Genomic DNA, 26316 nt, shown 5'->3' on the forward strand with positions numbered 1-26316 from the left:
TTCCTGGGTCAATAACACAGGGTCTATCCCCAGATGTATGAGGGGACTGGTTGAAAGTTGTACGAGATCAGGAGGAAGTGACATAATCGATGGAAGTTTAAATACGGAGCTTCTCTCCCCACCTAGCAGATCATGAGTAATCAGAGCCTCTAGTGCTATTTTTTCTTCTTCCCCTGAGTGATTGCTAATTTGCGACAACAGTGCGATGGCTGTCAAGTGAAAATAGGTTGATATTCAAAAGTTCTCTTATCAGAAAGGTAGCACTGCTGAAGATGGGGAGGGCTGTGATGGCGGCGGCCCAGAAGGCCCTGGGAAAGATCTGAGCCATGATGATGCACTGACTATTTCCTTGGCAGACCTCCCTTCTCGTGCTGAATTCAGGAAATGGTTTTGCAGCTTAAGAAAAGATTTGAAAGATTATAAAAAAGAACTGTTGGGGATGATGGAGGAAATTAAGGAAGAAACAGCTATTTTGGGACATTGGATGGACGAACTAGATACCTGCCTAGAATTTCTCAAGCAGAAACATAAAAAAAATCTCCAGGAAGCCTGCTCTGATCTCCAAGATGAAATTTTCTCTATTAAAGAAAAATTGGCTGACTTGGAGAACTGTGCAAGGAGGGGGAATCTTCATTTTCGGGGCTTCCAGGAAACACCTGCAAACACCGACTATGCGGCCCTGATCGCATGATTTTGTACACATCTCCTTGCCAAATCCACTGAGAACAAGTGAGGGTGAATTTCCTGACATCAGATTGGACAGAGCTCATTGAGTGCTGGGAGTCTCTAATAATAACCATCACAGGGACATTATTGTTTGTTTTCATGATTTTTCCATAAAAGATAAGGTGAGCACAGTGGCTAAAAAACGACTCACTTGGCTATGGGAAAGCCAAAAAATAGCAGTCTACGCTGACTTATCACAAGAACTGCGAAAAGTGAAGTATTTCTTACGAAGAGAAAACATTAAGTATAGATGGCTACATCCTTTTGGCCTCTCCTTCTCTATTGACGGTGTGACCTATAAAATTCACACAATGGCCGATCCCATCCCCATTCTTAAGAATCATGGATTTGTTGGTTCTCCACAAGTGCCAAAATCTACTAAGGCTGCTAACTCAAGGGCTATGTTTCCCACCTAGCAGCACGCAGGCAAGCGTAATAGCAGACTTAGGAGCCATTCCAGAGGTGCCTCAGCTGCAAGGGACTTAACTTGATTTTTCTTTATTTGATGGGACTTTTTTTTTCCTGTTTGCACACCAATAGGCAAATTTTTAAAGTGTGGTACACACAAATACTGAGAGATACGAGCATGGCCGGGCTGTGCACACGCTGAGTGCATTTTAGAAACGGCCTGGCCACTCGCATATCTCCTGGTATGTGCAGAAGTGCCGGGCCTTTAAAAAGGGGCAAGGGCAGGCCAGGACAGCAGCCATTAGACCCTGTCCTGGGGAAGCGCCAGGCAGCAGGCCGGTGTGCCGAACTGACTGCTGCTCCTGGGAGCAAGTAAGTTCAAAAATAAAAAAATCGAGGGTAGATAGGTAAGGTTTAGGGGTCAGGGAGGAGAGGGGAAAAGGGAGGAAGGATAGGTAGGGGAATAGGGAAGTTCCCTCCCAGTCCACTCCTTAATTGGAATGGACTGGGAGGGAACTGGGGTAAGTCTGATTGCGTCGCCACACCCCCCCCCCCCCCCCTTGTGCATGCGACTGGGCACCCATGCACGCGGGTATCAGATTTTAAAATCTACCTGAAAGTTTTTCATTTGCAGCTTGCATCACTGTCCTTGCTGTGTGATTAGCTCTAAGCTCTACATAAGATAACATCATGTTATGTTGTTACTTCTAGTTCTCTTCTTTCTAAGAAGTGGGAGAGCTCCATCCCACTGATGACCGAACTTCCTCCGCTGAAGAAAGTGGAGATGATCTGTGAGGAGGTCTTAGCAGATCTGTTTAGTTTCCTGGGGGACTGGGGTTTTTTGGTGGTTTTTTTTTTGGAGGGGGCTTTTTTTCCGCCCTATTTTCTCTTTATCACTTTCTGGTACAACTATCGGTATTCAAGGTTTGTGCTTTTCTATGTATGCTGTTTCCTTTCTCTGCAAAATCTGAGCATGGCTTTTTTTTTTTTTACTTGGGGGTTACATTGATATTACTTTTTTCTCAGGGTTTTGACACGGCGTTTTCAAGATTCTATTGGCTTTGTTCTCTCGTCCCTACTTAGGTAAATGTCTGCCTTTCGAATAGTTTCTATTAATGCTAAGGGGCTGAATTCTCCTTATAAGAGACATTTGCTTTTCAGGGAAATGGAAAATATTCAGGTGGACATAATACTTGTCCAAGAAACTCATCTAAAGAATAGGTACGAGTGACTCCTTCGTTCTCCTAAATTTTCTTATTGTTTCTTTACTCCCAGTGGTAAAGGTGCTAAATATATGGGTGTCATCATCATGTTTTCCAGAGATTTTGTTTTTTTATTGCAAATTGTGTGTTAAAGACCCAAGGAGTAGGTACTTAATTCTGCAGTTTTTGGTGAATAGTACTCAATATACCCTGGTTAATATATTTGCACCTAATAAAGACCATGGGATATTCTTTTAGAAACTTCATCAGATTTTGCTTACTTCTTGCTCTGGCCACCTAATACTTGGTGGGACTTTAATCTAGCTAAATCCCCTACCCTAGATATCTCACTGGGATCATCTTCACTAGCAAACTTTCACAGAGAAAAATTAAAAGCTCTTATGGAAGATTGGCATCTGATTGACATTTGGAGACTGTATTTTCCCACTTCTCGCTCCTACACTTATTATTCTAATCTCTACGATTCCTACTCGAGAATCGATTACTTCTGGATGAACAAACCTATTCCCCATAATGTCATCACAGTGGGTATAGAGACCATAGTGTGGTCAGATCATGATCCCATATGGGTTGATATTCCTTTTTGCTAATTATGGCCGGGGGGAAAAAATTCTAGCAATTAAATTAATCTTTGCTAATGGATAATGATTATAATGCTATTTTAGCTAATAATATTTCAAGATTTCTTGGTCAGAAATGATACAGATTATTCCTCTCCCATTGTGTTTGGAACTGTTTGAAGGCTTATGTCCGTGGTCTTTTGATTTCCAGGGCCTCCTTCCTTAAAAAGCAGAAAGAAAACGATTGCATGACTTTACGACATAAAATTCAATTGTTGTCTCAGCAACACCTCACAGGTGGCTCCAAGCAAACATGATCTCTGCTCTCTAATGCCAGGGAAGAGTTGAAGCAGCTAGAATTATCTAATACTGCACACATCTTGGAACTTGTTAAACAGGAATATTTTGAAGGAGGGGAAAAAGCTGGAAAGCTACTAGCTAATACATTAAAGAAGATTACCCTTTAAAATCAAATACTAAAATTTAAGGATGAAACCAGTGCAATTCTGACCAATACTACTGATATCAGAAATAGGTTTCTTAGATTTTATGGAGACTTATACATTGCTGGCATATCCATTACTCCAGCTATGACTGAGGCCTATTTTTAGGACATTCCCCTACCAGAATTAATTGAGGATATGAGAGCTGAGATGGATAAAGAATTTTCTAGCCCAGAGATTCTTTTAGCCATTAAGACTCTTAAAGTGGGTAAAGCCCCAGGTCCTGATGAACTGTCAGCTAGGTTTTATAAACAATTTGCACCTTTTATTGTGGTGTATTTGCAAAAAGTATTTAACTTCCTAAGAAGTGGGGGATCATTGCTTTCGGACTCTAATGTGGCAGGTATTACCATCATAGCCAAACCTGGCCGTGACCCTTTGGCTTGTGGGTCATATCGACCTATTTCCTTGATAAACCTTGATCTCAAAATACTGGCCAAAATACTAACTGACCGTCTGAACAACTTTACTGAACAGCTTAAATACCAGGATCAGGCGGGTTTTATACCTGGGAGAATGGCGGGAGACAATGTGCATAAGCTTGTGGATATAATGTGGTGGGCTCAGAGAGACAACGTAGCTTCTCTTTTTCTCACTATCGATGCAGAAAAAGCATTCAATATGGTGCACTGAACTTTTCTATTTCGCATACTTGAGAAAATGGGTTTTAGTGAGTTTTTTCAATCCTGGATTCATAAACTTTATGATCGGCCAAGGGCTTGTATTAAGGTAAATGGAGGGTATACTGATTTCTTTTTGGTAGAAAGAGGTACTCGCCAAGGCTGTCCCCTATCCCCTTTATCATTTACCATATTCCTTGAACCCACGGCTATTAAAATTCAAAATAACTGGCTCATTTCTGGTTTTCAGGTGGGTCCACAGATATTTAAGCTTTCTCTTTTTGCTGACGATATTATGTTCACCATTAGTGATCCTCATACATCTCTGACTGTTATAGAAAAGGAACTAGGTGCTTTTAGTAAAGTATCTGATTTCTCGATTAACTGGGAGAAGTCCGAAATACTAAATGTTTCCTGTGACCCAGAAACAGAGTTTTTCTTAAGACTCCAACATCCGTTTAAATGGGCTTTGGGTAAGATTAAGTACCTTGAGGTTTAGCTTGGTAAGCAACAAAGATTTGTTTGCACTGAATTATCCCCCTTTGCTTAAGAACATCTGGCAGGATTTGGAAAAGTGGGAGCGGTTGTCTCTTTGCTGGCTGGGAAGGATATCACTGGTAAAGATGAATGTCTTACTAAGACTGCTCTACTTCTTCCAAACTTTACCAATACCTTTGCCAAATGGTTTGTTAAAATCCTGGCAAAAGAAACGATTTGGTTTCACATGGAAAAGGCAGTTTGCCAGAGTGTTATGCATAAATCTAAAACTGAGCCCTGGAGCACTGCACGTGCAGGAATATCCAGCCACAAGCTAGCAGTTTTTCTGGTCGTGCTCCAGCTCAAGACAACAGTAACATAATTCATGGTTGTTAGTAAGAGACATTACCTTGCCACAGAAGAAACTTCTAAAACTGCTCACCATTGCTGGTTTTTCTTCTGGTGCAACAGGATTTATTTATTTATTTATTTATTATTTTTATTATACCGAGTTTCATGACAGGCATCACATCAACCCGGTTTACAAATAACAATGTGTGTAAAGCATAGCGTAAAGTAATAAGCAATATTCCCAATAAAACTGTGAACTTTAAATACAGTGAATCAATTACAGGATGAAGAGACAGGGACAACTCTATCAACCTAATAAACGAAGGTTGACCGACGTGCCGCAAATGCGCAGTAGAGAGCAGCTCTACCGCGCATGCGAGCACGGTCACAGTGTGCCTCTTAAAAATAAAAATGGTGCTGTAGGAGCGGCGGCAGCAGCGGCCCGAAGACCCGGAGTGGCAGGAGCGGCGGCCCGAAGACCCAGAGCGGCGGGAGCGGCGGCGGCGGCACCGGCCCGAAGACCCGGAGCGGCGGCGGCGGCCCGAAGACCCGGAGCGGCGGCCCGAAAACCCGGAGCGGCGGCCCGAAGACCCGGAGCGGCGGGAGCGGCAGCGGTGGCCCGAAGAGCGGCGGCGGCACCGGCCCGAAGACCTGGGCAGGAGCGGCAGCAGCGGCGGCCCGGAGCGGCAGGAGCAGCGGCCCGAAGACCCGGAGCGGCGGCGGCATGCGCGCGAGGGAGGGACAGACGGACGGACGGAAGTCTGTCCCTCCCTCGCGCGCATGCCGCCGCCGCCGCTCCGCGTCTTCGGGCCGCCGCTCTGGGTCTTCGGCGGAGATCGACTGAGGGGAGGAGGGAGAGAGGAGTGACTGAGGGGAGGGGGGAGAGAGGAGTGACTGAGGGGAGGAGGGAGGAGTGACTCAGGGGAGGGGGAGAGAGGAGTGACTCAGGGGAGGAGGGAGGGAGGGAGGAGGGGGGAGGGACTGAGGGGAGGGGGGGAGAGAGGAGTGACTGACTGAGGGGGAGATAGGAGTGACTGAGGGAGGGAGGAGAGAGGAGTGACTGAGGGGAGGAGGGAGGAGTGACTCAGGGGAGGGGGAGAGAGGAGTGACTCAGGGGAGGAGGGAGGGAGGGAGGAGGGGGGAGTGACTGAGGGGAGGGGGGAGAGAGGAGTGACTGACTGAGGGGAGGGGGGAGGGAGGAGTGACTGACTGAGGGGAGGGGGGAGGGAGGAGTGACTGAGGGGAGGGGGAGATAGGAGTGACTGAGGGAGGGAGGAGGGAGGGAGGAGGGGAGGAGGGAGGGAGGGGGGAGGAAATGATCCAAAAAAAATGTTAATGTAGCCCGTTTTAACGGGCTTAACGGCTTGTATATATATATATGAAAAGTGCTGTTGGGCTGCTGAGGCAACAAGGAAAAAAGATTTCTGAGGTAAAATATGCCAAGAAGAGATATTTGAAGTAAAATTATAAGAAAAGATAAGAGTATAAGTCCATGCTTCTACTCGGAGAAAAAATGACTGAGGAAGCTCACAAGGCAACTGCCGCACATACTCAGTGGAGCTCTAGTAGTTGGGCGACAAAAGTCCATTTGGTGCTACCGCATGACGTCATCCACATGTAATGGCTTATTCAGCCTGCTTATCGACAGAAAAAGTGGTGGATGCATGGAATGGCCTCCCTGAGGAGGTGGTGGAGATAAAAAACAGTAATAGATTTCAGAAAGTCTGAGATAAACAGAGGATCATTAGTTGCGAAGATGTGAAGGGAAAGCCAGAGATCACCTGGGGACTACAGCACTGTAATACAAATAAAACTAGGCAGATTTGATGGGCGTAATGGTTCTTATCTGGTAAGCACAAAGTCTGTATTGCCAGGGAAAAAAGGTGCAGAAAATCTGAATGAGTGACAGCAGCAAACTAACCAGGATACACCTACCCCTCATGACAGTTATAAAATCCTGATCATTAACGCTGCTGCTAGGAAACTGTGGAAAGCTACATGAGAGAGGAGGAGAGGGAAATGGGAAAGTGAAAAACATAGAAGTAGTTAGCCAGATATCTAACAGACGGGATGTGGGCATAATGGGGAGGCACTAATTATCCAGTTAGCTTATCTGGATAAGTACAGACATTCAAACTTGTCTGGTTAAGTTAACCAGCGATTTGTACTGGGATATTCACCAGCATAGCCATCCTGCTAAATATCCCAGTACTTGCCATGAGGGATGGGGTATCCTGGTTAGGTTGCTGCTGTCATTTGTTCAAATTAGTGCATCTTTTTGTTACAGCACAGCATTTTTACATATCATTAGCTCTGTATACAGGGTGCTAGAGGGCTTTTTTTGCAGGCAGTAATTTGGGTAGGTCACCTGTAGTAATACTTTACTACATCACACTTTGCATGGGACTGAAGCAATCTTCCTTACCAAGAATGACGAGTATGAAAAGAGTCGTTGCCACTACAGCGATGCCAAAGAACATTATACGGATGTGGTAAGTGAGCACCTGCAGGTCATCCACCATTGGGACCAAAACTGGCGGCAGGAGAAAGCCCAATGCAATACCAAGCTGGGGAGAAGAAGGCAGACAAGAAGCTGAGGGCATATTGCAACATGTATTTTGGTTAATAGGAGAGGCAGAGAAACACCATACATGCTACCAAAATATAGACACTATAGCACACACCTCGCCATAATACAGAGAAACACAACAGACAAGATACAGAATCACCCCATAATCACTATTACAATACACTTACAATAGCACCATTGGTCAGATGAATCTGATCATGTAGCGTACTTGGATTTCAGTTCCACTTGAGCGACTAATAAATTGAGCACCTGGAACGGTGACTGACTGGGTGGATGACAAAGGCTAGTGGGAAAAGAAGCTCTCGCCAAGGAAAGGGGCATTACTATGGTGTGCCGCAGGCATCTGTTCTTGCACGGATTCTTTTCAATAGTTTTGTAAGTGATATTGCAGAAGGAGAGTCAGGAAAGGTTTGTCTCTTTGCCGATACCAAAATCTGTAACAGGGTTGACACCCATGAAGGTGTGGAAAACATGAGAAGGGATCTAGGAAAATCTGAGGAATGGTCTAGAACAGGGGTCCTCAAACTTTTCAAGAGAAGGGTCACATATGGTTTTTCAAATCACTAAGAGGGCCGAGGTAGGTCCACCTTTGAGTTTGCCTGCTTGCCAGTTGGACAACATACATTTGGCTACTGCCATGCCCAATCTGTTGGGTATAGCTTCTACATTGATCCGAACACGAGACTTTCCATACTGAGTCAAGTCCGGCAGCCTGTTTCCAACAGTGGCCAAGCCACGTCACAAATACTTGGCAAGATCTCAAACATTAAATAGATCCCATGCTGCTAATTCCCAGGGATTAAGCAGTGGTTTTCCCCAAGATTACCTGGTTAATAACAGTTTATGGACTTCTTCAGCAAGCTGACCAAACTTTTTTTTAAATCCAGGTACGCAGATTACCTTTACCACATCCTCTGGCAACAAAAGTTGATTTGCTAAGCTGAACCATTTCCCATGTGGATATTTTATGTCAATGTTTCAGCAGTTTAATGGGTCTGGCGTTGCTGTAGTGGCTAACAATTGTTGCTGGGATGGGGATGGATCTCTATTGTGGGGTATGTACAGGGTAGATTATGGGTTGCAGGTGGGGAAGGTGGTTTGGTGGGAAAAACCTTGACAACCAGAGATGATCCTCATTGTTCTTCCGGTTTGCGGATCCTGGGAAGGTGAAAGTATGAGGACCATGTGTTAAGAGAGAGCCCAGGCCAGGGGTGGGGGGTCACACTTCTCAAAGACATTTAGGTCTGTTCATTTTTTTGTTATATGGGCACAAAAACACATGTAGGCAACTGTTAAGGTAATGTTATGGAATGTATGTGATATTAATTCACCAGTTAAGAGAACAAAGATACTTACTGTGCTGAAAAAAAAAAAGCATGCAGAACTGGTCTTCTTGTAAGAAACCCACTTTAGTGATACAGAACATTAAAAACTGAAGAAGTGCTGGGTCAGCAACAGGGAACGGATTCCCCATTAGAATCTGCCAGTACTTCCAAGTGCCCCAGACCAGCCAATGTTAGAGAGAGGACACTGGGCTTGAGGACCTCTGGGTTTGACCCAGGTCTTACCTTTTTGTAAGAATTAAAAAGAATCATAGCAACAGAGGTAGAAGAGACCAGTACAAGCTGGGGACAGATATGGACATCAATGGTGGAGAAAGGGTTGAGAGATCAGTTAAAAGACATGGGGTGCAGGGAGGGAAGCTGGTGTTGGTTTGTACGTGCATCAACCCAAAGTGAGAAAAAGTCAGCGCTCAACTGAGCAGACTGGAGAGGCCAATTGGTCTTTATTTGCCATCATCCATTATGGGGTAGATTTTTAATACATGTGCACACACACAGAGTAATGACCTTACATTTTCATTTTCCCCTTACCACCCCATCCCTTTGATCATCAATCACTAGTTATAAGATGTTAATAAGTGAATAGATGCCTAAGATAGCAGAGAGAGGAAGAGTAAATATCAGATATAATTTCTATAACATTTCTCAAGTCCATGTATAATTCAGCAATTTTCATTATCCAGTCCTCATAAGGTTGCCAAATTTTGATAAATTTGTCCATAGTATCCTGGTGGATCGCCGTTAATTTATTCAAATAATGAACACTGGACAGTTTCTTTAGAATCGCTGAAGTTTCTGGGCACAACTCCTGTTTCCAGTTGGTTGCAATTATCAGACGAGTTGCCTGAATTATCTGAGTTGCCAACATCTGTTGAAATTTATTGAGGTCTAAGAGGGGATAAGTCAATATGCACCCTTTGAGATCTTTGGCCACATACCGCCCAATCATCTCAGAGAATAACTGAAAAACGGAGTCCCAAAGAATAGAAATACCCAGGCAATTCCACCAAATATGAAGCAATGTACCTTCTTGACCACATTTCCTCCACCATTGACTAGAAACAATGGGATATATTTTATGTAATCTGTAGGGGGTGAGGTACCAATGATATAGTAATTTGTAACCATTTTCCATATGTGCTGAAATAGAACTACTGTACATTTAATGTAAGCATAACATAGATCCCAATCTTCCTCCGCCAAAGCTTCCCCTATCTCTGCCTCCCAGGCTTTAAAATGAGACAGAGTCACCTCTTTGCCCAATAAGTATGTATATATTTTAGATATCAGTTTTTGCTGCTTATCTGCAGAGAAACACAAACCCTCGAACAGAGACCTTTCTAATTGTAATTGCTGTCTTATGTGAGGAGAGTTCACATAATGAAGTAATTGTATATATGCAAAGCTATCTGTCAAAGGTATATTAAATCTATCTTGAAGCTTACTAAAGTGTACTATTTGACCTTGTTCCCACATCTGTCCTAATACCTGTAGTCCCAGTTTGTGCCACTGTGAACAGCTGCCTGGGAATGAACCTGGTGCAAAGCCCTGATTATTGCTGATGGGTGTACCCGCTGAAAAAGTCCACGCACCTATAAGTGCCGTTTTATACCCGCCCCAGAGTTTGATAGTATGAAGAGAGTATGGTGAAGTGGTGTATTCCAGAATTCTGTGATGGCGGGGCAACCATAACTGGCCTGCGAGAGGGACATTATTTGCCAGCTCTGCTCGATAGTCACCCATTGTTTTGCATCCTTCACCACATGGCACTCAACTATGGCTTTCAGTTGAACCAAGTAATACTTTTTAATATCTGGAACTCCCAGGCGCCCCTGATTATTAGGTTGATACAAGACTCGCCATGAGATCCATGGAGGCCTCAGTTTCCATATGAATTAAAAAATGCACTTCTGAAGCAATCTCAAATAGACATTAGATCAGGGGTGGGCAATTCCAGTCCTCGAGGGCTGCAAACCAGTCGGGTTTTCAGGATATCCTTAATGAATATGCATGAGAGAGACCTGCATACACACTGCCTCAGTTGTATGCAAATCTATTTCATGCATATTCATTAGGGGTATCCTGAAACCCAACTGGTTTGCAGCCCTCGAGGACCGGACTTGCCCACCCCTGCATTAGATAGATCTATGGGGAGGGTTTGAAAAAGGTATAGTAACCTAGGAAGAATATTCATCTTTATGGTTGCTATCCTTTCCAGCCAAGTTAAACTGTAATTATGCCATATGTCTAGGTCCAAAAAAATCTTATTTACTAAGGGTTTATAATTTAAAGCAAATAAATCTGTCCCAGTGCCACTTAGATTCACTCCCAAGTAACGAATAGCTTTGCCTGCCCACTTAAAAGGAAATTCTGCTTGTAGTTGTTTTGAATAGCTCTGGAAAGCCATATTGGCAGAATCTCCAACTTGTCAATGTTAATTTTAAAGCAAAAAATCATGCCATATAAACGTAATTCCTCAATTAAGGAAGGGAGGGATTGCCAAGGTTCACTTATAGCAGTGATGGCGAACTCCAGTCCTCGAGTGCCAGAAACAGGCCAGGTTTTCAGGATATCCACAATGAATGGCATTCTATGCAAATCTATTTCAAGCATTCATTGTGGATATCCTGAAAACCTGGCCTGTTTGTAGCACTTGAGGACTGGAGTTCGCCATCACTGACTTGTAGTAAATAAAATGTCATACGCAAACATGGATATTTTATAGTCAGACTGTCCCACTTTTATCCCGCTAACCTCTTGGGCATCTCGTATTCTAGTAGCAAATGGTTCTAAAGCCAGAGCGAACAATAAGGGAGAGAGGGGACACACCCTTGTCTTGTGCCTCTCCCCACAACAAATGTTTGGGAATATCCTCCGTTAACTTTAATAGTTGCTTTGGGGTTAGTGTAAAGTTGCTGAATTCAACGAATAAACTTGGGTCCTAACTGATATTATTCCAGGATCTGAAATAAAAAAGCCCAATGGACCCGGTCGAATGCCTTTTCGGCATCGACTGACATAAGAATGGAGGGAGTATTCTGTGACCAGCATACCATATTAAATTTAGAACTCTTTGCACGTTATCCGATTCCATGCAGCCTGGAATAAATCCAGATTGATCTATATGAACCAGTTTGGGTAAGAGAACCCCCAAACGTTTAGCCAATATCTTGAGATCTATATTTAGAAGGGAGATGGGACGATATGATTCACATTGGGAGGGGTCTTTGCCTGGTTTTGGTAATACAGTGATACCTGCAACATTTGTATGCAGTGCCAATGATGTGTCCCCCAGCAATGCATTAAATGCTTTAGTTAGAAGTGGTGCTACCTGACTAGCAAATAATTTGTAAAGTTGCACTGTGAAGCCGTCGAGGCCAGGGGTCTTGCCCGATTTCAGCTCTTTAATAGCTTGCAAAACTTCAATAGACGTGCTAACCTTATTAAGAGCTTCTCTCTGTCCCTCATCTAATTTGGGAAGCAACATCGTGGTTAAATACTCATCTACTTCTGTTACCGATATTGATGAATCAGTCTTGTACAGTGCAGTATAAATTGTACAAATTTTTCCCTAATCTGATTGGGGCGATACATAAAGTCCCCTGAGTCTCCCTTAAGTTTAAGTATTTGAGTGGAAGATCTCTGCTTTTTTAAAGATTGTGCTAACAGCTTCCCAGCCTTGTTCCCACTCTCAAAAAATCACTGCTTTACTACATTTAGATGATATGAAATTTCCAAAATATTTAAGTTCTGGAACTCTCAACTTGCTAAATATAATTGTCGTAAAACATCTAGATTATTAGTATTTTTATGCTGGAGTTCTAATTTGCTAATTTTCCTTTCCAAGTCATGTCTTTGTCGATTTTTCATTTTTTTCTTGTAGGAAGCTCGTGCAATTATATGACCCCTAATTTCAACTTTGAGGTCATCCCAGCCAGATACAGCAGATACCTCCCTTGTATCATTCATCTGGATATAGTTGCTTATTTCTAATTTAATCTGGTCAAGAACATTTTATCTTGAAATAAAGAATCATTACAGCACAAAAATGCTTGCCTGTGTCATTTGATGGTAACTTAATATCGCATAATATAGGGGCATGATCAGACCAAGATATAATTCCTATTGACACATCGAAGGTCCAGGGAACAAGCAATTTATCAATAAGGATATTCTGAAGTATGAATTACTTGGGGGTGAGTAGTATGTGTAATCCTTTATGTAGAAATCACCATATATCCACAATTCCCATGTGTTGTATTAAATTTTTTAACCCCTTACGTTGAACCTTGGATACTGAGCTCTTTCTCTGAGAGGTGTCTAGATGGGGATTCAAGACTAAATTAAAGTCTTCGCCTACAATGTAATAGTCCCCGGCCAATGTATCTAATCGTGTCTTAAGGTCTTGATAAAATATGGTATGATTACTGTTGGGTCCGTATATATTAACTAATATATACTTCCCCTAGGGAGAACCCATTTATACTATCAAGTATCACCCTTCAACATCTTGGTTTAATTGAAAATCTGCACAAATTTGGTGCAATACCAATATTCCCACAACATTATATTTGTTAGATTGTGAGTTAAGTGCTGAAAAATCTGTGTATATTTCTGATTTCCCCGTAATTGTCCCCCATCACGTTTCCTCAGGTGTGTCTCTTGCACAAACAATATATCTGCTTTGAGATGCACCGCCTCTTTATTTATTTATTTATTTTTAACTTTTATATACCGAGGTTCCTGTATGACATACGAATCACCCCGGTTTACATAAAACTGCAACTTCGCACAAAGGCAGTACATAAAACAAGTGATACGAGAACTGGTACAAAGGAACTCAAACTGAATATTCTACAATATGAATGGGTCCAGGAGACCACCAAAATGAATTACTGAGAGAGTATATACAATCATAATCAGTGATCAGGAAATCAAAGAGCTGCCCCAAGCAAACAGCTCAGAATAATTCATTCTTACATAGTAATCCTTCTCTAGCCATTTAGAAACAGGAAATCATCATTGGGCCTTCCATGAACCATGGAAAGTGCTCCTTCCCCCCACCAGGGGAGGCTTTGAGGCGTCACGCGCCGCCCTCCTCCCCCCCCCGCCAGGGGAGGCTTTGAGGCGTCACGCGCCGCCCTCCTCCCCCCCCCCCCCCGCCAGGGGAGGCTTTGAGGCGTCACGCGCCGCCCTCCTCCCCCCCCCCGCCAGGGGAGGCTTTGAGGCGTCACGCGCCGCCCTCCTCCCCCCCCCCGCCAGGGGAGGCTTTGGGGCGTCACGTCTTTAAAAATTAGGCTCCTTTTTCTTGGGAAATTCAATCCTTTAGCATTGATAGTAACTAACCTGAGGGAACCCATAGATGCCATGGCTTAAAGATTATTATGTCTGACCCCCATGATAGATCTCAGACTCTCCTTGCAGAAAGTCCTCTGATCCCAAAAACCAAAGTACTCCATTGCCTGAACATGCTCTTCCCCTTCCCTGCATTTGAAATATAAGACAAACAACCTGCCAGTGTAGATATCAAAAATTCCCCCATAACCCCCTCAACCCCCTTCCACCATTTCCGGCTTAGCCTTGCTGGTTAAAGTGAGTGGTAGAAGCGATGCCACCCTCCTGTTCCCGCCACCCCACCGCCTCTATCCATCATACAAAGTAAATAATATGAACTGTGAAATTAGAAACTCTTAAATTTGTTAAGCTATAATAATACCTTCAAGTAAATGTCTCAAAGTCTATATGATTGCTTTATCCTTACTGTTGCGGTCCATAATGAACAACCAAATTCAAGAGAGCTTAAATAACATGCTCCCTTGGCCAGAGTCACAGCCATTTCCAGACATATAAAGCTGTAACTTCCATCCTGTAAAGCATAACATTACCCCCTCTTACATCTTTGTGCACATATTAATCTACCATCGCTACCCGAGAGCTGATGTCCCAGATTCAGGTATCTGATGCCTTGGATGATATAGAACTACCAGAGCGTCTGCGCAGTCGTCTTCTCCCTGCCTTTGCCCTCTTGGTGTTTCTTTCAGCTGCTCTTGCATGGAAACTTGAGCTTCTGATGAAAGAGGCGAGTGTAACCAAACTTTGAGGATTTGCTTAGCTTCAGTATATGTCTTAACTCGATAAAAAAAAAACATGGATACTGAAAGCCATTGGGCCTTGGTAATCATATGGAAGCTTTTCCTTTTTGCAGCGTCGAAGGGGCCAGGTCTACATATATTGCTATTTTATTGCTCTGCCATTGAATTGCACTCTCCTTTCGTGCTACTTGTAAAATTCTTTCCTTCAGAGAGATTATTGCGCTTCGGGCCCAATGCCCTATGTGCTCTTTCAATCTGAATATCCTCCAGATTAATGTCCTCATTAACCTTTGATAGTAAGATCTTGCTTATTTGCTATACCACCTGTATTGCATTGCAGTATTCCCCTTGTTCTGGGATCCCCCAGAATCTCAGATTACACCAGCGGGATCTGTTCTCCAAATCCTCTATCTTGTCTAGTAAGTTTGTTTATATCAGCTCAATATCTGAGATTTTCTTTGCCTGCTTGTTGCTGGCAACCATTTGCTCCTCCAGCAAATTTTCCATTTCGTCCATCCTGGGGCTCTCTCGCCAACATCGTGGTGCAGCTCAGTAACAAGGTGGGTCAGCCCAGCTTTAAGCCCTCTGATATTAGCATTTAAGTCCTCAAACCATTTAACAAAGTCCGCTTTGGAAATGGATTCGTAAGCACTCAATTTTAAATCTTCAGGGCGTTTATCCCTGGTTACTACAATCCATTCCTCCTTGTGATGGTCAGCCATTTTGTCTCCGTTTTCGCCGCCGACCTCCATCACTATCATGCCATAAGAGAACTGGCTGAGGTCCACATTTCTCTTCTTGGACATCTTCTGGAGGAATTTTAGATGTTTGCTGGCCGGAAAATAAAGGAGTCGAGCAGATTTTAATTATCCAATTTCGCCAAGAACGCTGTGGGAAAGCGGGAGCTCCGCACCTATGCTGCCATTCAGGTCGGTGACGTCACTTCCTCCATCGGACGTGCCGACTTTATAACATGCACACGTCACCATGCATATGTTATAAAATACAATACCCACGCGCACATGTGCGCCTGATTTTAATATCGGTGCATGCATGAGCGGGTGGGTCACAACTCATGTGTGTGGGGGGGGGTATTTATTTTTTTATTACGCTTGGTGACACAATCGGGCCTTTGCCCAGTTCCCTAACCCCCTAACTACACTTCTCCCCTTTTCCCTTCTCCACCCTGACCACTAAACTCCACCTAACTTTTTTTTTTTTTAAACTTACCTGCTCCTTTGAGCAGAAATAAGTTGTGAGTGCCAGCCAGCTGCTGGCACACACTTCCCCAGGACAGAACCTTATGCCGCTGTCCTGGTCAGCTCTGAAATGTAAAATCCACTCTCTACCACCACATAGTACATCAGACTCAGTGGGCACACATCTCAGTTGTGAACTTGATCCACTTCACAATATTTCTCTGTTCATGGAGTACTAGTAAAATACAAATTTAAAATAACCAAAAGCATCTGAATATAAATCACTCCTAAGTCTGAATAAATGTGTGTCACTTTCATCTTCTTCCTGAAATAATCTGTCTCAAATTCCACAAAGAGGGTCCAATGAATACAAATGTTCTAGCCTGAGTCTCCTGTAAGGATGGTGTAGCAAGTAAATTCTGTGCCGAAGAACACAACAGGCATGCGGAAACATATGCTAACAACAGATCAGCAAGACCTTGGAATCCCTTGCCATGAATATTTTGTAAAATGAGTGAAAGTATTTTAAATTGTGTTCTCTGATAAATGGGCAGATTGTAATTGTTTAACCTTGGTGTAATCCTCCTACTCCTGCAGATTGAGTCCGTAAACAACATTTTGGAGTAAGTACAAAAAATTCACAAAAGAACCCGTGGAAACCCTAGGTACAAAGAATTACAGTAATCCAATGAGCTCAGCATCAAGGCTTGACCGATCATTCTGAAATCTGCCTGGGAGATGTTTTATCATTTTGAATTTAAAAACAACTGACTCGGCAACCATTTTAATTTGAAACTTTAAAGTTAATCTGGAGTCCAAAAGAATCCTTAGATCTTGAGCCTTGGTTAAAATGGGCACCTAAGTGTTATCCATAGTCAAATGAAGTTTATTCTCAGGCAAAAATCTTCCCAGGCAAATTAGTACAGTTTTATGTCAGTTCCAGTTCAATCTATTTGTGTTCATCTGCCGTTTCACGGTTTCAAAACAGTGATTAAATAATTACAAAGGGTGGGCTTCCATCAAGGGTGCATGATTTAAAAACATGTGCATCACCAGCACATACAGTATATATCTACAGTCTTAGGTGTCAGTTGTTAAAGCACAGCCCTGCGGGATCCCCGATTTTCATAGCCTCTAAGAAGAGGACAAGCCATCTATCCTTAACTATTAGGAAAGGCACAAACTAAGCTCATACTATGGGGCTCCAATTCCTATGCTAATGTTCTCATTTCTAACCAGGGAACAAGCACATATCTGGGAGCAATAAACAGTACTTTAATCTGAGCACCCTAGAAAAGCAAAAGAACAGCTATAATATCAGGAATAGACAATTAACTCTGCATTAGTCTAGGCCTGTAATATCCTCTGTGGAAGAGCCAGGACAACTCCCTGAGATTACTTCCAACTCAGTACCAAGCCGCAATATCATTGATTACATCTTAATGCTAGTGAGACTCCAATCGTACCTATCAGTCCACTGCCAAATGGCCCAATAAATCAATACAGCAAAGCAAATACCAGTAACCAGGGCCTCACTCCACAATATCCACAAAGTCCCCCCTACAAACCAGATTTACACTTCTTAAATTGTATTTTAGATGTAATTACTAACTTTTTCCAAGTCTTAGTTGAAGGTGAATTACAGTTCAGATGCCCCAAAGGGTTTGTAATTGAAGCTTGTACCTGAAGCAATGGAGGGTCAGAAGGACTGACAGTGGGATTTTGAACGCTGGTCGCCCTGGATCTCAGCCAGTGCTCTAACCACTAGGCTACTCTTTCACTCAAATAAAATTAAATTAAAAACAGCCAGACCCCTTAAGACACCAACCACGTAGTAAGATTCCAGATTTTTTAAATCATGTTCTAAGATTATATTTATTATGCTCCTGTTCAGTGACAGATTTAGGCAACGTGACCCCCTCACCGCTTCCCCCAGTAAGAGGAACAGGACAACAGGAAGTTGGTCTAAAGCACTGCCCCATAGTTTCCCTGCAGCAGCTCAGGGATAGATTCGGTGGCAAAAGTGTGACAATTCTGAAGTTCACGGACAAACATTTCCATCTTTCATATTACATTCCAAACCATGCTTCTGCCTATATGACTCATTTTCCTTTCCCTGGGTGAGGGGAAGGGATCTCACGTATTAATCCAGAGAGGGCATGATTGAGAGGAAGAGAGGAGGGACTGGAATGGGGAACCGAGAAGGAGAGAGGTGAGAGGAGATCAGGAATCTGGGAAAGGAGAAAAGGAGAGAGAAAGGGAAATTCTGGGATTGAAGAAGGGGAGAAAGCAGAGGTAGGAAGAATCAGAAGTTCCTAGATCTGGGGGATAGGATGTGAATTGTGATAGAGAGGCAAGGGAGGGGGTGAGAAAGAGGCAAGTTGTGTCCCTTTAAGGTCTGTCTGTCTGTCTTTTTCCATAAACAAACGCCGCCAAATCCCAAAGTCTGCCTGGAAAGAAGAAATGCTCAGTCAAAGAAGGAAACTTTATCAGACAGGTGAAATCCTCCACAGCCCAAATCTGCCAGGAACAACTAAGCAAAGAACATTTTATCTGACAGAAAGGGGCTGACCCTTGTCCAGAGTTGCCATGCAGCAGGATCAGAGACCTTCCCTCCCGATGGGAAAGGGGGGCCAGCAGTCTAATGAACAAGAGACTCCTTTTCTTGCTCTGATGACTATGCTTGAACTGTTGCATATTCATGCCTTGACTCTTAAAAGCAATAGGGAAGAGAGAGGAAGGGTGGCAGCTGGTGGAGAGAGACTCACTCAGTCCTGAAGATAACACCTGAGCCATTGCTACCTGCCCTATAAGAGAAGGTCCTGCCTGTTTCACTGTAGCCGGGACAAGAGAGACTTCACCATGTACTGGCACTCCAGGGATGTCCTCCTTGAGCCATAGCTTCTCCCACGGATCTGCAAACTAGAACTCTATAAGGGTGAGAACCTATGCTAATCTTCTACAGTCATGAGGGCTGGTTAGTGAAGTTTATTAATTAAAATACCCAAAGCAAGTCAAGATCTCTCATATGCTAAGTTTACTAATGATGCAAAGCTTTACTCAGTATAAACCTGGGATGTGTTAAGGACGTTAGAGGCATGTGTTTATCTCAACTACTAAGCATAAAATGTCTGAAAACAAAGCAGTCTGATTCTGAGACAAACAAGTGTCCTTTCTTAGACTTTTCAGATAATAAGTGGTAAATTTCTGAGGCACTGACAGCATCCCTCAGAGAGGGAAGGGGAAGGGAATTAGGCAGTCTCCTCCCAGCTACAGAGATCCATATATTGCTTATAGATCCACAAAATAGCAAGAGAATCGCTAACTACTAAATCAGGAATAGAAATTGACAATGATCAAACAAACTACATTGAAAGCAGTCTGGTTTGATGACAAATCTGAAGCACAGAAAGGCTCTTAGGAAAAACGTACACAGCAATAACTGCACATGCTGTGCAATTACAAAGCAATCCTCAGACATAAAAAACCTGCCTGGAAATCGAGACGACCAGAGAAAATAATTCCTTTTAAAACCTGTAGAAGAGTTTTAAACCCCAAACCAAATACAATTTAGTGCTCTGGCATGGTAAAACCTAGACTGAGCACTTCAGGATCTCTATAAAGAGTTCACATCTGAAGATTTCAATCAAAGATCCAAAACTCCAGGAGAAATTAAAGCGGGTGGAAAGCGTAATCAAGGATTATGTTATGGTCAGTGACGTAGTCTAGCAGGTGAACCCACTAGCCCTACTCTGTCAGCTGGGGACTGGGTTTGGGTTTCATTTTTACCAACCCCTTTCCCTGCAGGTGGAGCCCATGGGTTCAGGGGCCAGCAGGTTTGGGTCCCAATGAGTGAAGGAAGTCCAGGTACAGGCCAATAGTCAGGGCAAGCAGAGAACAAGTGATGGCTACCAGGCCAAACCCAGGGCGTTCAAGCAGAGTCAGATAAGAGGCCAAGGACAAGCATGAGAAATCAGTCCAGGAGCAGGGGACACAGGAAGCACACACACACGAGCAGGAGGAGCAACACACACTGCAGAGCAGGAGGATCCCTTGCTTCCTTGTGTAACAGAGACTACGCTTCTGTTATCTGTAAGCCCTGGAAGTGTCCTAGTGCAGTTAGTGAGAGGTAATTAGGGGAGGATCCATTCAGTGCAGCTTCTCCCTTTGAGGATGCTGGAGTGGCCATCTCCTTCTGTGAGGTTTATACACAGCTTTTTACAGAGAGCTCAGAGGTTGGGGGGGGGCAGTATAGTTTGCAGTTTTGGAGGAAGTTTGGAGATTTTTTCCTGAGGCCTGGCCTCCATCCTGCCTTGGACCTTTTGGGTTTGGCTGAGGACTCCACTTCTGTAAACACAATTTAGGACTTGTAAGCTTTTTTGTGGTAGGAGCCTTGTGAGACACCTGGGACTCTCCTGGACGCAGGGTACAGGGAACCCTGTATTTGGGGCACCCAGGGATAGGGTAGATCTGATAAACTGGGACTAGAAGATTTTGCTGCCTCTGTTAGGTAACAGCTGAAGCTGCTGACTCCAGGAGGATCTCACCCATCTGAGATCTGCAAGGGACAAAGATCAAGGAAGAGAAAGAGAACTGCTAACTTGTGAGTAAGAACAAGTTTAAACCATTCAGGTCTCCCAGACAGAGTCTTCGCCCCTCGGGAGGGAGTTTTCCTGCCCACCTGGGAGCTTCACTTTTCCATGCCCTGCAGGGGTGGATGTTTCCCTGACCTTGGTATAACAGGCCCGTGCACAGTTAGAGGGAAAGAGACTGTAGTACAAAAGAAATTCTGTGCTGTTGAAGATTAACTTTCTTGTGTCATATTTCACCAGTGTTTTAAACAGTAAAGACTTTAATTTTGGACACTAAGCCAGTAGCTCCAGTGTGTTTTTTTGGCACCTTCAGCACATAATGAGGACACAGAGAAAGAGAAAAGTGAGACCCCCCTTCTCCTAGGGACAAAAGAAGGAAACTCACCCTTAGCACTCAGGGCCCTGAAAGTGGACATGGGGGAGGAGTAGCCTAGTGGTTAGAGCAATGAGCTGCAAACAAAAAAAACCAAAACAGTATTTAAATCCTGCTGTCGCTCCTTGTGACCTTGGGAAAGTCACTTTACCCTCCATTGCTTCAGGTATAAACACATTCTAAGCCCTCTGTATCTGAATGTAATCCACTTTGAAGTATCACAAAAGGTGGAATATAACTTTTTTAAATGGGCTCAGCTAATCTTTCATGGACATCTTCACATAGACTGCTGGCCCTCAGACAGGATATCTGGTGTTCTCCAATTGCTGCAGAAGAAGATTCAACCACCATGTCCAACGATTTGTACACTGACTGGAAAAGATGACGATCATACTCTTCTGCATGTAGAAGGGCCTGCTGATTGCCTTCCTGCTCCCTGTCAAGAGACTCCCCCACAGACATGGTACAATACTTGCCTGGCATGCAGCCAGGCAAGTATTGTAGCATGGGCATCAATGCAGGAGCTGAGCATCGAAGTCTGGAAGACTTTCTTCCTGAGGTTGTCCAACAACCTAGGGTCCTGGGGCGGGGAGGGGGAGGCAGTGCTGGAAAAAATTCTGGTCTTTTTAGCCCACATCAATGCTAACTCCACAACCACGGACTGGAGCAATAGTTGAATCACATCTAATTCCAGAAATTATTATACCTGTACTAATGGTCCAGTTTTCTGGCTACTGGGGTCAGGAGACCAGATTGTCCCATATTGTCATTTAAAGATCCTACAGGATGGAATGAATTGGTATCACTGAAAGCTCAACATGTATTTCCAAAATCCACAGTTTCCTGAAGACCTCTGTACAGGATCCTTGTCCATACAGATGTTGATGATAATCATCTTACCCAATTTATCCAGCAATTTAGAGTATAAAATGTCTTCTGGTGGAGATGAATACTCCAACAGATCAGGTAAGGGGTCTGAGATGATCCCTGTAGACTCTTCCTCTGAATCCAGAGATGGAGGGGCCCACTAGCCCAAGACCCTGATAAAGACAATAGCGATCGAGGCATGGTCCTCAGTCATCTCAGAGGGGAATATTCCTGGGGCCTTCTTCAGATGGTGGCATCCCAAACTCCATTCGCAGATTGTCTGGATTCCTCCACAGAGAGGGGCAGCTGATACAGACTAGAACCTGCCACTGGAACCTCTTATGAAAGCTCCCAAGGAATCCCCCTTGCAGAATTAAATCTGACATTCTGAACAGGAGAGATTGAAGAGTACCCTCCTTGTTGCTGACTGCCAACAAGGTAAAGAAAATCCTGACCAAGTCAGCCACCTAGTCTGTGGACTACTGTGCTCTTTGGTCCAGAGGTAGGTATTAGGAACTGCACCCAAAGGACTGTCAGAAATGCAATCGGACAGGACACTAGTCTGAAGGCTAAATACACTGAAGCACTGAGGTGGACTGAAGACATAGAATGCTGACAAGATGCTGACACAAGCTGGACACCGGAACGCTGGACCAGGCTGAAAATACCAGGCAGTGGAACAAGGTGAAGACCAGGACGCAGACTACAGGAAATCTTGAAGGACCTGGAGACCACAGGAAACCCTTGCAAAGGCAACGAGAAACAGATTGAGGAGCCGTTTATAGGGCAGCTGAAGGCTGACGTAGACTGAGTGCTCCACAGGCTTTCCCACTGCAGGCCCTTTAACTGCAGCAGGAGTGCACGCAGGCATGCCTAGAGAGAGGTGGTGGCCCAAGGCCCTGCTAAAACCAGAGGAGGCGAACAGCCGCCTGGATGACTGACAGCAACTCTCCTGCCACAGGAAGCGGCAGCAAGGCACAAGTGGCAATAGGCAATGGCAGTGCCTCAGGGCCCACAGGAACAAAAGAGACGTCGGGTTTCGCCGGTGGCAACTGGAAGACTGAAGTTGCTTGCGGGGCCTCCCGCAAGTGGTAACACAACAGTCAGAAGAGACACCCTCTTCTGAAACCAGTATAGGGTCATCCTTTTGAGAAGCACAAGGACTCCATGAAGTGCCCCCCTCCTGAGTTAACTGAACTGGTGGTTGCATAGAGACCAGAGGCACAACGGAGCATACTGGAGCTGAAGTTCCAGGTGAAGCCCACATGATGAAGGAAAGGTCTATAAGAGCTGGGGTCTGGACTAAGAAGGTGAGATGGAAATAATGGCACCAAAATGGAGTATAGAACTGTAAGGAGTCCTTTCCTGGTGCTCCCAACACTTGCTCATGCATCAAATATATCTACAGCACCGAGGTCTGGTGATGTGGCGATACCTATTTTGGCGCAGACTTCTGCTTCAGCAGCAAAAACTACACCAGTGGCTCTGAAAAGTGGTGCTTCTTTTTCTTCTATGACAATGAGCTCCATAAAGACAAAGAATTAGCCCCTGGGAGTGCCAAGAAGCTCATGGTCTCCTACGCATAACTCTTCATCTTGTTCAACCCCTGAACAACAGCGGATACAAAATCCAGTACCACAGTTGAGGGAGCTGTCTCCAAGGAGCTCCTGCTTGATTTGCCATGGAGGGCACCCACAGAAGCCCTGCTCCAGGAGGAGGAATGGCTCTGACTTTTCCTCAACCTGCAAAGCTCCTTTAGGTTCTTAGCAACATATGGCCACAGTTATAGCTGAATTGTGCTTAGGGCCAAGGTGGCTGTAGCAAATATCATGGCTGTCAGAGTTGGACATCTTGTGGCCCCAGACAAAGTCTGTGAAGCAACCAGCATTGGCTTTCTTGATGCTGGATATCCTGCAAAATTAAGGTTATTAATTTTTTTTTCAGATAATACTGAAAAGTACTGTTGAGGGGCTGCTTCGGCAACAAGACAACTCTAAGGACAAGTTAATTGAAGAAACATTTCAGGAACTGAAAAAGATTAAAGACAGAGAGAAAGGGTACAAGTCTGTGTAGAAGCTCAGACAAAAAAAGGCTGGGGGGCTCACAAGGCAGTGCGCATGCAGGAATTCCCGCTCATGCTCAGTGGTAAAAGTTTTATTGATCTAACGAGATGGGTCCATTTGTTGGCATCAGATGACCTCACTCATATGTCATGGCTAATTCAGCCCTGCTTGTTGACAGAGTTCATTACATACCCATTTATTTATTTATTTTGATTTATATTCCGCTCTTCGCACTTTTTTCAGCATTTCAAAGTGGATATGTTTCTATGATTACATTCAGGTACTGTAGGTATTTCCTATCCCCAGAGGGCTTACAATCTAAGTTTGTACCTGAGGCAATGGAGGGTAAAGTGACCTGCCCAAGGCCACAAGGAGTGACAGTGACACTCGAACCCTGGTCTCTTAGTAATAGAGAAAATGAAGGAATTCCTCCAGGCACTGAAGGAGACATCAAACCTGCTGGAAAAGTGAGTCAAAGATTACAAAACACCATTAGATACATTATAACAATTCAGGAAAACAAGAAATGCTGCCAGCCCCTGAAGCTCAGAAAAGCACATGACCCCGACAGGATATGAAACAAGATGCTCAAGTCCTGGAAACAGTAATGCAAATTAGAGAGGCATTTTACTCTTGGGGAAACTCTGTGTAATGCAGAATTCCCCCCCTGCACAGAATCAGGCATATGAGGAGCAGCAGCAGCCTGGGCCAGAAAAAGAAAGCAAGTGATTGGGTCTGTGCTTGCTGGAAGAGGAATGTGTATGTTTATTGAATAAGGGTAGTAGCCGTCATTCCCGCGAGCCACCCCCATGCCTCTTCTCTTCATTTCAGTCACATCCTCAAGACTTTATGGATCCACAGTGTTTATCCCACGCCCTTTTGAAATCCTTCACACCTCGTACCCAAAGCTGAGATTTCTCAAGCACACATGGAGCAAAAGTTCATAGTTAACACTCGTCTGACAAAATTCTCCAAACAGAAGCAGCCCCAAAGTTCATTTCCCCAAAATACACACAATGCCAACATCTTCCTCTGCCCAATCAATCCTATCCAAAGTGCCAGCCTTCTTCCTCTGCATCTCATCGCAGTATCCCATGTCACCACCCACAAGTGGAACACAATTTGGTTAAGATCTGGGGCAGATAGCCACAATAACCTTCCTAAGTGAATTCTGTAGCAGAAGATCCAAAGCATACCTAATAAGACTTGGAGAACTTGAAAAATATCCCATCCTTGGGACCCTACGAAATTCTAACGCTAGCACTCTACACTTGGATTAACTATAAACTGGCTGCTAAATGACCTCTTTTTGCTAATTGCTCTTTCCCCATACCACACTCTCCGCACACAAATTGTTAGCGTCGCCACCATGGCCCAGGCAGAGCCCTGCAAGGACCCACCAACCAGGAAAAAGGATGGAGGGGAGAGAAAAGAGAAACAAAAGGCATCAATCCAAAATTAGACAAAGCAAAATGTTTCCTTGGCTCCCAAACCATTTACCTCACCCCAGATGGATGACTTTGCACTTTTGGGCATCGAATCCCAGCTTGTAACACAATAAATCTTTCACATAAATTTTAAAACCTTGATATGAAGAATATTTCTTGGATTCTTATAAATGTGAGAAAAAAAGGAGGGAAAACCTCAGACTTGTGATATCTCTTGTTCAATGAACTAAAAATGTCATTATTTTTCCAATGGTTGGTCAAAAACCTCCATCCTTCCATAAATCTTTAATCAACATGAATGGAGGTTTTTGACCAACCATTGGAAAAATAATGACATTCTTAGTTCGCTGAACATGACATATCACAAGTCTGAGGTTTTTTCCTCCTTTTCTCTCACATTTATAAGAATCTAAGAAATATTCTTCACATCAAGTTTTTAAAAAGTATGTGAAAGATTTATTGTGTTACAAGTTGTCTTCTTTCACTAGCCCACAATGTTTTTTTCTTGAGTAACTGAATCTCAGCTGCCATATCTTCGACCACTGATCAAGCTTCCTTAAATCACATCTCAGTCTCTCTACGCCTTCCAGCGTGTCCACTCTGTTGCAGATCTTAGTGTCATCTGCAAATAGACAAACTTTACCTTCTATCCCTTCCGCAATGTCATTCACAAAGATATTGAACAGAACCGATCCCAACACCGATCCTGTGGCACTCCACTTAACACCACTCTCTCTTCAGAGTAGATCCATTTACCATCACACATTGTCTTCTGTCCGTCAACCAGTTTATAATCCAGGCCACCTCCTTGGCACTCACTCCCAAGCTTCTCTTTTAATTCACAAGTCTCCGATGCACGATCGTATCAAAAGCTTTGATGC

General features: G+C 43.9%; 1 protein-coding gene across 3 annotated transcripts in view; it reads right to left on the reverse strand.

The window, feature by feature from the left end:
- LOC115089935 (feline leukemia virus subgroup C receptor-related protein 2-like) overlaps positions 1-26316 on the reverse strand; it is a 154762-nt gene that overhangs the window by 85618 nt on the left and 42828 nt on the right. For all 3 annotated transcript variants that reach the window (XM_029598399.1, XM_029598397.1, XM_029598398.1), the window contains exon 2: positions 7294-7435. In XM_029598399.1, coding sequence (XP_029454259.1) covers positions 7294-7435 — 142 coding nt within the window. The remainder of the gene's footprint in view (positions 1-7293; positions 7436-26316) is intronic.

Source organism: Rhinatrema bivittatum, chromosome 4 (genome assembly GCF_901001135.1).
Source record: "Rhinatrema bivittatum chromosome 4, aRhiBiv1.1, whole genome shotgun sequence".
Lineage (NCBI taxonomy): Eukaryota > Metazoa > Chordata > Amphibia > Gymnophiona > Rhinatrematidae > Rhinatrema > Rhinatrema bivittatum.